The 13,891-nt window shown below is 40.0% G+C and overlaps 1 protein-coding gene and 1 pseudogene across 1 annotated transcript; both read right to left on the bottom strand.

The window, feature by feature from the left end:
* Window positions 1-2,505, bottom strand: LOC108252094 (annotated as a pseudogene).
* A 1,746-nt stretch (window positions 2,506-4,251) lies between these two features.
* Window positions 4,252-13,153, bottom strand: LOC103506876. The gene is made up of 3 exons (XM_017443065.1): window positions 12,946-13,153; window positions 12,207-12,306; window positions 4,252-4,290 (listed from the first exon to the last, which is right to left on the bottom strand). Exons 1-3 carry the CDS (start codon window positions 13,131-13,133, stop codon window positions 4,252-4,254), a joined length of 327 nt encoding a protein of 108 aa, XP_017298554.1. The 5' UTR covers window positions 13,134-13,153.
* Between the last annotated feature and the right edge of the window lie 738 nt (window positions 13,154-13,891).

Raw genomic sequence — 13,891 nt, 5'->3', positions numbered from 1 at the left:
TTAATGTTCTACATACCTGTCGTGTAAGATAATGTTACATTAATACAGAATCTGTTCTTAAGAAGTAGGTATGTACTATGTAGGTACCTATGTATAGTAGTATAAGTGTACCCTCCTATCTACATACCAGAACTAACTCTGGAGCCAAACCCTTTGCTGAAGTCTTCAGTGATGCGGATTTTACCCTCCATTCGACGGCAAGCTACTCACCTTACATTAGCCTCACGCAGTCTGAGTAGGGCCGGGAAAAGCCAGCACGTGATTGTCCTGATGGTCACCCATCCGCAAACAAACCAAGAAAAGTGAAAATTAACCGAGAAGCGAGAAGGGTGACATCCTTTAAGTCATTCTTTACTTCTATGTAGGTAACGGCTCACAACAATCTCCAAGATCTGCCTGTTTATATAATGATAGCTTAAAGCTGATCCTTAGACCGGATCGGGTTGAAATTTGAGGGTAGGTTTCACCAACCTAATAGCCCGTTAAGTCCATACAAATCAAATGGAACCTAACAGTCTGTTACCTTAACAGGGCTGAAAAAAATATTTGTGAATGTCCCAACTCACCTAACAGAAGATTTGTCAGCAAAAAAATGCCCGAAATGGTTCACTTGCACCTCGACAGCCATGTTGACATATTGGATGTTTCATGGCCTGGGCTAAAATATGAGTTTCAACTAGGTTTCAAGTTTAAATCTCGGATTGATCAATCTGATTGATTTAAAAAAGCCAACCAGATTGCTCATTAATACGAGAGATAAACTTAAAAAGAGTTTAAACTCACTTTGTGAACTCGGCCATTATCAACTTACCTAGCAGAAGATTGGTCAGCAGGAAATGCCCGGGATGTTTCATGGCCTGGGCTAAAATATGAGTTTCAACTAGGTTTCAAGTTTAAACCTCGGATTGATCAATCTGATTGATTTAAAAAAAGCAACCAGATTGCTCATTAATACGAGAGATAAACTTAAAAAGAGTTTAAACTCACTTTGTGAACTCGGCCATTATCAACTTATCTAGCAGAAGATTGGTCAGCAGGAAATGCCCAAAATAATTCACTTGCATGCCCAACTGCAGACCATCCTTGGTGATCCTGTTCAGAATTCCGCCCTGACCAGCGTTATTGATCAGGACATGAATGTGCTTCTCTTCGTCCAAAATTTGAGCGGCAAATTCTCGTACGGAATCCAAACTGGCGAGGTCTAACTTCTTCACGACCACCTGATGGTTGTTGGTTTTGGTGATGATAGATTCTATGTGGGGAGGGAAGAGAAAATAATATTTGTATCGTGAAAACTATGTGAACTATGAAAAACCTTCTGTGTCACAGTGGTTCCGGTAGCAAACCACCACTTTGATGATTTTTTCCTGTTCAGAATTCCGCCCTGACCAGCGTTATTGATCAGGACATGAATGTGCTTCTCTTCGTCCAAAATTTGAGCGGCAAATTCTCGGACGGAATCCAAACTGGCGAGGTCTAACTTCTTCACGACCACCTGATGGTTGTTGGTTTTGGTGATGATAGATTCTAAGTGGGGAGGGAAGAGAAAATAATATTTGTACATATCTTGAAAAGTATATACCTAATTAAAGAAAATAATGTTCAGAATAACCCAGTAAGACCAAAACTATTTTTCTCTCAATTTTTTTTTTCTTTTTTTAATGTGAAAGCACAAACATACTTTTGCTCCAAATATTTTTGCCAAACTAAATCAGGACAAAAGAGCATCTTCTTGACAGTTTCTACACGTATACCTTCCTAGTGTCTAGTCATCTGGAGGTGGAATCTACTGACACATGTTTGGTGTAACATATATGTAACGCCAGGACTTGAAGGGTTAAATGCAGGAAAGAAATTTTGTTCCGTTAATTTCTAGCAGCTCCAAGCTGGGTGAGGTAAAAGTGAACAGGATGGTAGCTTTTCGCCGACACCGACCGCCGACTGACGCTAACCGCCGATTGTCCGAGAGTTAACACATTGGCAAGGGTCTTCTCTGACGTCACCCATTTGATTTAGACAGGCCAGTTTTTCTTAAACTCTGGATCAAATGAAACCTCTCTCTGGTAACTATTAATGAATTTATTTAATTTTGACATCCTTTGTAAATACTATTTTACTTAGGTTATTTATGAAAATGGATACTTACGAGTTGGTTATTTACCCCGACTCGGTTATTTATCCCGACTCCCTTGAAAATGTCTATGAAATAGACGAAACTCCGAGTCGGGATAAATGACCAACTCGTAAGTATCCATTTTCATAAATAACCTAAGTTAAATTGTCTCTGTGGTGAGATCGGCCGTGAAAAAATTGATGTCTCTTATTCAAGTGACGTGAAAAGCCTCAAATAGTCTAAATCTCACCTCTCACGCCATTGGCTTTGCCAAGATCTCGACAGGCCATAATGACTCTGGCCCCCCTGGATGCCATATCAAGTGCAGTGACCTCGCCCAGTCCTGTAGTGAAATGAGGAAAATGGAGAATTTTAAAAGTGTGTCCAAGCATCGGTAAATTTTCATCTTGTTAAAATCATAATTTTCAGCTCCCATGGCGTAGTGGTCACTGCACTCGCCACGCGGGAGACCCGGGTTCGATTCCCGGCGGGGTCAAGAAATTTGTATCAAGCAAATGACTTGTAAGCGCTAGGCCGCGGGTTCGATTCCCGCCCGGGGCGGATTTTATCCTGATGGGATAATGTTCGTTCTCGGAACGGTTGCCTTTTTCCTATCCTGTCTTCCTTCTCTCTTCGATTTCGAGACGATAAGACCATAGCAGTTAAAGCTCCCTCTGTCAAACCTCTTAAATAATAATAATAATAATAATAATAATAATAATAATAATATTCGTCGAGTTAAATCTTGGAATTCGCTTTGTTCATTCTGCTAAGCGCCATTTGGCATTACTGATGGTCCAGCAGACATATGGTAGAGTGAAAGGGGAGTGTTATGTGTATGTGTTAAGATCAGGCATTCAGCTATACATAGTTGGAGATGTCAATGAGTCATAGAGCCACTATATTATATAGTGGTGGATACACGAAATGTAGAAACAGACCCGTAGGGTAATACAATACCTCAGACTGCTCCCATGGCGTAGTGGTCACTGCGCTCGCCTTGCACGCGGAAGACCCGGGTTCGATTCCCGGCGGGGTTAAGAAATTTGTATCATGCAAATGATTGATTCCGTGACTGGCTGTTGCGGGGCCCACTCAGCCTCGTGAGGAAAATGAGTAGCTATGACATGTAAATGCGCATAACGACCGGTGCCAGCATGGTAGGTAAACATTGGATTTTAGGATTATTGAGATATTGGGAAAATCCTACAATGCTGCAGTGAGCATCAAAGTTGTGACATAATAACACAAAGAAACTGCGTTTACATTTACATACTATACCTCAGACTCTGGGGACCAAAAAAAAGTTCTCACTATATTCATTTCTCGATTTTCTCGGCAAAATCAAAACTTTGGGTCGGGGTTGTTGTTCTCTTCTAACTTTTTTTTTTTTTTTAAGATGTTTGACAGAGGGAACTATCTATAACTGCTAAGGTCTTAGCGTCCCAAAATCGAAGAGAGAAGGAAGACAGGATCGGAGAGAGAGCCGTTCTAAGATCAAACGTTCAAACTTTATCCGTTTAGGTTTAGGATAAAACCTGCCCCCAGGCAGAATCGAATCTGCGACCTAGTGCTTACAAGACAAGCTAGCTATGCTAACCATTGGTTTTCGCTGGAGAGCCCTGGAAGGTGATGAAATAAAAACCAAAACCAAATCAATGTTTTCATACTTTCGAGATAATATTTTGAAAATATTAATAAGGTATTTATTTATTGAATTATTTTTTTTAAAAAAAGAACATTTATTTTATTTTTTTTTACTACAGAAGAAGGTTTTTACTATACATTAATGGATTTTAGGATTATTGAGATATTGGGAAAATCCTACAATGCTGCAGTGAGCACCAAAGTTGTGATATAATAACACAAAGAAACTGCAATTTACATTTACAAATCGTTCGAGAACGAAAATCGTATAGTGGGAATAGCTCCATTTAACTATACCAGGCTGACAGAGCTTCATCCGAATAAAATCCGCTGCAACCTACCGTATGATTTGCATATTTGGCTTATAATCAGCAAAACTTTTAATGGTGCTTACTTAATTATTTTTTATATCGTCCTAATTGTGCTGTGTGTCCAAACATAGGCGACCGGCCGTCGAAAGACGAGGGAAATATTATGTTTGTTGAGGCAGTTCAGTCTACATCGATCCAGTCATCGATGTGTGGACACACCTGGAATATCATCGAGACATTTTCAATGAAGCAGTTGCATTTGGGTAAAATTTATGATTAAAAGGTCGATGATTTCTATGAAAAAAGTTGTGAAAAATCCAACTCTGAGGTCAAAACTCCGAAAAAATAACTGTAAAAGGTCGAAAATTCAATTTTTATTTTCCGTCAGAGTCTTGAACTCTGATGTCAGACTTCAGGAGATGCGCAGAAACAGATTAATGTGTTGCCTGCGAGGGATTCGGGACATTTGATGTGACGTCATCGTGTACGGGAGCGTATGCCGTGACGTCAGAGTTCAAGATTTACCGGTATTTTTTAAATCGATTTATCTCGGGATCTAGAAGTCGTGGAAGAAAAAGAAAAGTTCCGGAATCCCTCATTTTCCCAGCTTTTTGACTTTGAAACATCACCCAAGTAAGCGCAACTGTTCTATTGAAAATGCAATGCCTTGTTTTACGTGACTAATGTGCCTTATTATTTGTGTTGAATATTACTCAGTGTGATCATGAAGTTTCGTCCTGGTATCTTTTGGTTTATGGACATTTGATTCGAAGAGCTTATTAGACTGATAAAAATTAAATTCACAGAGTGATATGGTAAAGTTTTATAAAATTTGTAATCAAAGGTGTTTTCCCAAGTCAATTCAACACTGACTTCTAAAAAAACGACTGATTGAAACGCCGACCCCGTCTGAATACTGGAAAAGGCAAAGAAAAAGAAGAAAAATACTGACTTCCAAGAAAAAAAGCATTAAAGTACCTACACTTTTTAAAATTAATTAACTTGTTAAAAGAAATCACTTGTAGGTACACATTTGAATTGAATTTTTAATTCCAGGTGTGTCTAGAAAGGAAGACTAGAGAGGCAGAACAGTTGACAGCCAGACTTGTGGATGAGAGTGAGAGGCGTGCTCTGGAGGCAAACAGACTCAAAGATGAACTACTCAAGGTAAATGGGCTGTTAAATCAATTACTGATACTTCCTTTTCAATGGTCTTTATTTCCTACTTGCAGACTCAAAGATGAACTACTCAAGGTAAATGGGCTGTTAAATCAATTACTGATACTTCCTTTTCAATGGTCTTTATTTCCTACAGACTCAAAGATGAACTACTCAAGGTAAATGGGCTGTTAAATCAATTACTGATACTTCCTTTTCAATGGTCTTTATTTCCTACTTACTTACAATTAAAGTAGCAATAAGTATTTCCTCAAGTAGAAAGTTGGCATTTATACCTACTTTTTTTAGACTGCCAATGTAGACCTGAGAAGTCCTTTTTTACTTTCCTTATCCTATAGGAAGGAAAGTAATGTAATCGGGTCAAATTTTCGATGGTCAGTTTTTTGACTTTTTTTATTACAATTAAGGTTATACGTCTGTGAATGGTATAAATTCATAAATAAGACTTTGTTTAGACGGCGTGAGTAAAGGGACTTTTTAGTCTCATTCGAACAGGATAAACAAGGTATATTCTATTCTATGTTACTAAATACATTTCCTTTTAAACACCACAGAGGTTGGCTCAAAAGATATAAATTAAATGATTTGACACTTTTGACTGTTGATACCAAAGGTGAAGACACCAACACAAAAACATAACGCCCTAAATGGTCACAAAGAAAAACACTTTTATCGTCAGATGAGAAATTAAAAAAGTTACAGAAAAAAACACTGAATCTATTATCCATGAATTTTGGAGTTAGCCTTCCTTAATCTTGAACCCTCGGCCTCAAAAACTAGGGGTTAGGTAACGCGAAAAAATAATTCAAAAGATAACGAACTTTCAACGGTTTTAGTGGTTAAAACTAAGTAAAGCACTAGTTTTACGTGGCAGCGAGAGGCAATGATCTCTCAAGTCTTCTTGTCTCTAAAGTATTGGTCTTAACATCCATCTTATTGCCAAAATGGGACTACAATAAAGTAGACGCTACTTTTAGTGACAGCTCAGAGGCAATGCTCGACTGAGCCCCATGGCTGTTAATATATGGGATTGAAAATGTCAAAACACAAGCTACCTAGAGCTACAGCAATTCGTTCGCTCAGTCAAGAGTCAAGTATGATACCTACCTGTTGGTACAAACTAAGCGTGTGGTACTTGGGACTGACGGAATAAGGTTACGCTACAGTCAGAGGCTACTCAAGTCTCAAGTGACTCAAGTCTATCCTTATATTCCTTATTCATTCAGAGCTCCACAGTCTGACGTCCTTGGTTCGTGTCCCCGTGTAGCGTTTTCACATGACCAGGTTACTGATTAGACGGAATCCGTAATGTATTCCGTCACGACGCCCAGAATGGCTAGGCTTTTCAGTGCGACCCACTAAGGATTTTCAGAGCGGCTTGCTAAGCCCCTCCCCCGGTCAATCCCCTATTGACCCAAAGGGGCCCCATAGAGAAAAGCTTGCGTTTGGAACACTCAAATATAGCCCGCGGATAGGGATGTAAAATCTTTTCATAGGGATAAAAGGGGCCCACAAAATCTAGGAACATTCAAGACCTCCCTGGTGAAATATCTTAAGGGCTCACTGTGAAACAATAATCAGTGGTTAGGTGGAAGAGCTCCTCTAGGAGAACCCTGCCACTTAAAAGAAAGCCATTTATGGCCGATCTTACCACTGAGAATTACCACAGTGTCAAGGGTGTTCTTTGACGTCACCCATTTGATTAACAAAGGCCAGTATTTTTTAAACTCTGGATTAACTGAAAACTCTCTGTGGATTCTGTAGTAAGATAGGTCATAAAAAGGTTGAGTATTGCTGGTCTATAGGAAGGACCTATCATGTCTGTAGTACGTTGCGTGGTTAGGTGGAAGAGCTCCTCTAGGAGAACCCTGCCACTGAAAAGAAAGCCATTTATGGCCGATCTTACCACTGAGTTAACACAGTGTCAAGGGTTTTCTTTGTCGTCACCCATTTGATTTACACAGGCCAGTATTTTTTAAACTCTGGATTAACTGAAAACTCTCTGTGGATTCTGTGGTAAGATCGGTCATAAAAAGGTTGAGTATTGCTGGTCTATAGGAAGGACCTGTCATGTCTGTAGTACGTTGCTAAAATAAAATCTATGGGGTTACTGGTGTTTGCCATACTGCGGTGCTTTTGTCTATCTATTTGTTTGTATTGTCATACCGCAACTGCGGTACGGTGCATTATGCAAGGATCTTCCGGTGCACTCGTGAAAATAAAGGTAGAAACTATCACGTCACGTGAACTCACGTGACATGGGTCGACGTGTGTCAGGCAATGTTGAACAACCATAGAGTGGTACACGTTGTCCTTACATTTTGGTTTGTAAATTGCAGGTGCGGACTTAATAAAAACCCTCTCTAGAATGTCAGTTATTTTACCTGTTGCCCTAAACCGCTAAACTCAAGCCCAGCTGTTCGTAAAAAAAACACATCCGCTTCGGAAACCAGTAGGTATAACCCTCTTTCATACGGAGTGTCAATAGGGATATTTCGCATCGAATCCTGATCCCCATAACGCAACCCATGTTGGCGCCATCTTGTTTACATCATTCATGTTTTTAGATTTAGCACGGGATCGAAAACCGAAACCGAAAACCGAAGCGAACCTAGCGGACGCTCAAGTAATCATACCTTTAATTTGTTCAATGTTTTGTCTTGTCCTAAATAACAAATTATTCAAATCAGTTTTTGAATTAATTAATTAAAAACAGGAAACAATGATTTTTTAAAATTATTTATTTGTTTTCTCAATTTAATTATTCCACCGTGTTCGTTATCTGTTACGTTCTTTTTTGTAGAAATGAAACGATAGGTAAAAAAAGGACATAAAAGAAATAAAAGAAAAAAAAAAATTTTTTTTTTTTTTTTTTTTTTTTTTTTTTTTAAGGAATTGGTCTATTTTCATTTTCAACTTCAACATCAATGGATCGCCAGCCTAAGTTCTAAGTTAGCTTGGAGGGAAGCGCGCCTGCCTTGTAAGCGATAGGTAGCGGGTTCGATTTCAGCCCGGGGTGAACTTTATTCTAAACAAATGAGGTTCGTTCTCATTTGCTGGTTCGATTTCAGCCCGGGGTGAACTTTACTCTAAACAAATGAGGTTCGTTCTCATTTGCTGGCTTTCTCCTATCTTGACTTCTCGTGTAGATATTATAAAATTTGGTATTTTGGGCACATCCACTTAAAAAAAGGCCCGATTTCAATAAGACCTTAGCAGTTACAGTTTCCCCTATCAAATTTCTTGAAAGGAAAGAAAAGAAGAAGAAAAACACACACACACACACACACACACACACACACACACAACCCCGACCCAGAGTTGTGACTTTGCCGAGAAATTCATAGATCACCTCTAGAGGGGGTTTATCTGATAAAAATTAGTCACTCTTTAACGTCATTTGAAGAATATTAGTCACTGAAGACTGAATGAAGATTCTTAATCACATAGTGTAGTTCCCCACTTAGGTAATAGTTAAGTAGGTACGACTTGCACTCGAACCACCAACCTCCAGAATCAAAATCGACCAAAACACCACTGAGGTTGGCTCAAAAACTCAAAAGATATAAATTAAATGATTTGACACTTTTGACAGTTGACACCAAAAGTGAAGAAACCAACACAAAAACATAACGCCCTAAATGGTCACAAAGAAAAACACTTTTATCGTCAGATGAACAATTAAAAAAAGTTACAGAAAAAACACTGAATCAATCCATGAATTTAGGACTTAGCCTTCCTTAATCTTGAACCCTCGGCCTCAAGATAACAAAAACTAGGGGTTAGGTAACGCGAAAAAATAATTCAAAAGATAACGAACTTTCAACGGTTTTAGTGGTTAAAACATGTAATGTTATTACCAATCAAATATATAAGACCTTGTTTAGACTGCGAGAGTAAAGGGACTTTTCAGTCCTATGCTGGTAGTATAAAAAAGGTATATTCTATTCTATTCTTTAGCTTCAATGAGTTTTTTTGAGTTGCCTTCCCTCAGGCCTCAGTGACCGAGTGGCTAGCAGCTCTGACTCAATCTCGAGGTGCTGGGTTCTGATCCCGGCCGGGGCAGAATTTTTTTGTTCCCGGGTTGGCATGTATGTAAAAGAATTTAGTGGTTTAATGGGCTCTAGAATACACTCCGAAATGCTGTATCTAGGGGACCCCTAAAGACTCACTCAAACCTAAAATCTATGGCCGGAATTTATACTAAACATGTAACGTTCATTCTCAGAAGGACTGGCATTCTCCTATCCTGTCTTCCTTCTCTCTTCGCTCCCGGGACGGTGAGACCTTTACGGTCACAGTTTGCTCTATCAAACCTCTTTAAAAAGCCCAAAATCTAATGGCTCGACCCCTCTAGGCTTGTTCCTACTTGTGGTTCGGAAAAAATAATAATAATAATAATCGTGTCGTGTGTAGTTAGAACACTCATTTAAATTACATTGCTTACAGTACATTGGGAAAGAAATCGTGTGAACTCAAGACAAGCGGGAACGGGGCTTCTCTCACAGTCAGCCTGTAGGAAAGATTATCGAATGCCACGAAAAAAAATGAATAAAAAAAAAAAACATGATAACGATTTTTCGAAAAATCTCGATCGCCGAAACCATGCTCCCCCCCGCTACACCGTCAGAGGAATTACGTCACTCAGCCCAAGGGCCACAATGCTCTCTCGCCTCTCTACCCCAGGGGCTCCCAAAGTGTGGTCCGCGGTCCACTGGTGGTCCGCGACAACGTTTCAAGTGGTCCACGAGGTGGTCCCGAGAGAAGAAAAAAATCCATTTTCTTTTCAAGGGGAAAAAGTCTATTTTTTCCCCTAAAAAAGGGTTTACACACCCATATTATCCCCTATCTTACGTTGAAAGTACCTTCTATTCAAGGGGGGGGGAAGTCCATTTTCCCCCCCTAAAAAGTCCATACCTATTTCCCCAAAGTTTTCACTTGTTTAAATTCGCTCATAATAGGTTCATATTATTATGTATTTCAAAGAACACATTGATTGGCGGCGGGCGGGGGTGCTCAGTGTTCCTTGGGAAATCATGAAATTCAAAAGTGGTCCGCGGCTTGCTTTGCCCGATCGCCCCCCTCTGTCCCCGGCCCCTTGCCCCGATGAAATAGGTCAGCTCCGTGGGACGATGGATGAGGCGGGGTGTGGCGGGATTGGAATGGTATCAATTTCATAGCGCTCAGTTGTGCCGCTTAGCGCGTAGTCTGTGTTGAAGTGACAGACTCGCGAGAGAGGCAATGGTCGACTAAGCTTCTCGTTGGACGAACACTTCACACTTCTTCTGAGAGGTTTGAGTACTTACTTTTTATTAGTTCACAGTTTGCTTAAATAAAGTACTAGTTTTAGGTGATGGCAAAGAGGAAGGAAGACAGGATAGGAGAAAGCCAGCCGTTCCGAGAACGAACTTTTATCGGTTGAAGATAAAGTTCGCCCAGGGCGGGAATGGAACTCGCGGCCCAGGGCTTACAAGGCAGACGCGCTACCCTCCAAGTTACGCAGGCTGGGAAAAACTAAACTCCAAAATGTCGTTCGTCAAGTCAAAACTTGAAACTCGATCCGTTCATTCAACCCTTGTGTTGGGAAATGTTTAGAATTTCTCGTTGCCAGCCTAGTTAGCTTAGTTGGTAGTGCGTCTGCCTTGTAAGCGCTAGGCCGCGGGTTCGATTGCCGCCCGGGGCGGATTTTATCCTGATGGATTGAGAGTTCATTGCAACGGTCGTTACATTAATTAGACTTACTTTATCATGGACACTCGTTGCTTTAAGTTGAAAGTCCAGAAGAGGTTAGGTAGTAGTAGTAATAATAATAGTGCTTATTTATACTGCTCGCATAGGACTGAAAAGTCCCTTTACTCCAGCAGTAGGCTACTACTATTATTGTGGTCAAATTCTCAAATTATATTGAGGATAAAATTCTATACCTCGGCTGGGATTGAACCCACGCCCTCCTGTTTACCAGGCGAGCGTCTTGACCACTACACCACCGAGGCAAGTTTGAAGTGACAGACTCGCCAGAGGCAATGGTCGACAACATAGATTCACCCCGATCAACTATCGGTCGACGTTAAGTGTAAAACTACGTCCACGCAGAGTGGACGTCGTCAACTATGCGTCCACACAGCTTTACACTTAACACTTATGAGAGTTCTGAATGACTTACTTATAACGTCTTATTAGGTGACAGACAGCGAGAGTTTGAATAAATAAAGCACTAGTTTTACGTGGCAGCGAGAGGCAATGATCTCTCAAGTCTTCTTGTCTCTAAAGTATTGGTCTTAACATCCATCTTATTCCCAAAATGGGACAATGGGACTACAATAAAGTAGACGCTACTTTTAGTGACAGCTCAGTGGCAATGCTCGACTGAGCCCCATGGCTGTTAATATATGGGATTGAAAATGTCAAAACACAAGCTACCTAGAGCTACGAGTACAGAAATTCGTTCGCTCAGTCAAGAGTCAAGTCTAATACCTACCTGTTGGTACAAACTATAACACCCATATTTATGAACAAAATGCTGGCTCTTAAGTTCGTGCTAAGCATAATCTCAAGGCATTTGATTGGTCAATTTTGACTTGAGACTGATCTAAGAACGATCATTCTTCTTCATAAATACGAGTGTAAGCGTGTGGTACTTGGGACTGACGGAATAAGGTTACGCTACAGTCAGAGGCTACTCAAGTCTATCCTTATATACCTTATTCATTCAGAGCTCCACAGTCTAACGTCCTTGGTTCGTGTCCCCGTGTAGCGTTTTCACATGACCAGGTTACTGATTAGACGGAATCCGTAATGTATTCGGTCCGAGAATCGCTTATATGGACATAATAGGTATAATGATGAATTAGAATCAACGCTATACCAGATATACCAGGTAGTCAAGTGGGGCTGGGGAAAAGCCAGCAGCACAGAAAAAAAAAAAAAAAAACCTTAAAAATCTTTAAGTACCGTACCTGAATCAATCCTTTGCTGTCCTTTTTCTTGCCAGTAAATTTAGGTTTCTCCTGTTTGGTATTGACTAGGTCCTTCTTGGTTTTGGTTGTTGATGTTGGTCTGAAATTAAAAACAAATTAAATTCCTTAACTTCAATGTTAATATAGGCAGGGCAGTGCTTCAAACTCTTGACATTTGCATGCCTCCTGGCTCCTGGCACACTTGATAATCTGTGAAGAACTGATGTAGGTATTCAATGTCCATTGTGCAAAGGTTGCAGCCTGTAGACTACTTTGTTTCAATTAGATTTAGGAAAAAGAGTTTGACCATATCTGAGCTTTAATAACCCACCCGCAATAGTGAACACATACACATATACTAAGTCGTTCTGTTTGGTAGAACAGGTTGACTATTCACAAAACCTCTCCACCAAGTTCTATCATTAAATTTTTGATGGTTTTCAATGAGACTGGGATTTTGATTTCTTTTGGTGATATCTTTGTTGATTTGATCATTCCATCTCAATAGTGAACACCTCCCAATAAATAGCAAGCACCTTCAAACAGAGGACATAACCTTTGGAAACAGAGGACATAACCTTTGGGATCAAGAGTGTCTGCTCTTTGGAGGTTTAAGTTGGTGGTTATAAAAAGGGCCACACTGGACTTGGCTTGAAAAGTACAAGGAACATTTTCAAGCCAAGCCAAGCCTAGCCTAGCCCTGTGTATAACCACACTTCGTGGTACTTTAATGACTTACTCAGCATTTTTCTTCCGTTGAACATTCAAGTTGGGCATAAACTGTTTCTTCGGAGCAGGATTAACCGAGGCTTTCAAATTGCTTGATATACTGGCCAGAGATAAATCTCTCGGTGGCTTCCATGTTGGTAGTCTTTGAACAGAAGAGGAGGAAGGTCCTGCTTGCTGACCATTTGATTTCTCGGACATGATAAGGAGATTCTAGATTGCACTCTGGAAATTGATGGAAAGGGCATTCAATGTGTTATAAATCAGAGGACTTTGGGTACCTTAGCACCTTATCCATTCAGGAAAAATCAGCCCCTGGTGGTAATCAAACACACCCTAGCACTTACAAGCAGATGTGCTACCAACCAAGCCAACTAGGCTGGCATTAACAAGTAAATAGGTAGTTTTTTTTAAGATTCTTATTATTAAGGCTTTGGGCTTACCGTAAAGTCTCCTATCCTGTCTTCCTTCTCTCTTCGATTTCGGGACGATAAGACCATAGCAGTTACAGTTCCCTCTGTCAAACCTCTTAATAAAATGATAAAAAAAATTCTCGTTGGTATACACTATACAGCATTGTGTGTTCTCTTCTCTCTTAATCCGAGTGGATAGGTAATAGTTGCATTAGTTTTAGTTCTGTCATTCTGTGTAATCTTTGTGCACTGCCGAAGGAATGTCTCAAGTTTTAGTTGTCATCAATATCATTATTATCAACAGTAGTGGCTACCAATGGTACTATGTACCTACTTAAGAGTAGGTACCTACATCTCTTTGTATCACACCATGTATTCTGCAGTAATTCCAATTATTTTATAATGTAAGTTCTTCATTGAGTTCTATGACTTCTATGTTTTAACTCCAGGAGTTTGCATGTATATAGTTTGTTTGTGTGTTTGTTCCAGCATAGCTTTCGAAAGTTTAGCCTGATTTTGATGACATAGGAAATTCCCCTCATTAGA

This window comes from Diaphorina citri, unplaced genomic scaffold (genome assembly GCF_000475195.1).
Source record: "Diaphorina citri unplaced genomic scaffold, Diaci psyllid genome assembly version 1.1 scaffold269, whole genome shotgun sequence".
In the NCBI taxonomy this organism is placed as follows: Eukaryota; Metazoa; Arthropoda; class Insecta; order Hemiptera; family Psyllidae; genus Diaphorina; species Diaphorina citri.
Note: the sequence above shows the minus strand (reverse complement) of the source record. Positions and strands in the feature narration are given on the sequence as shown.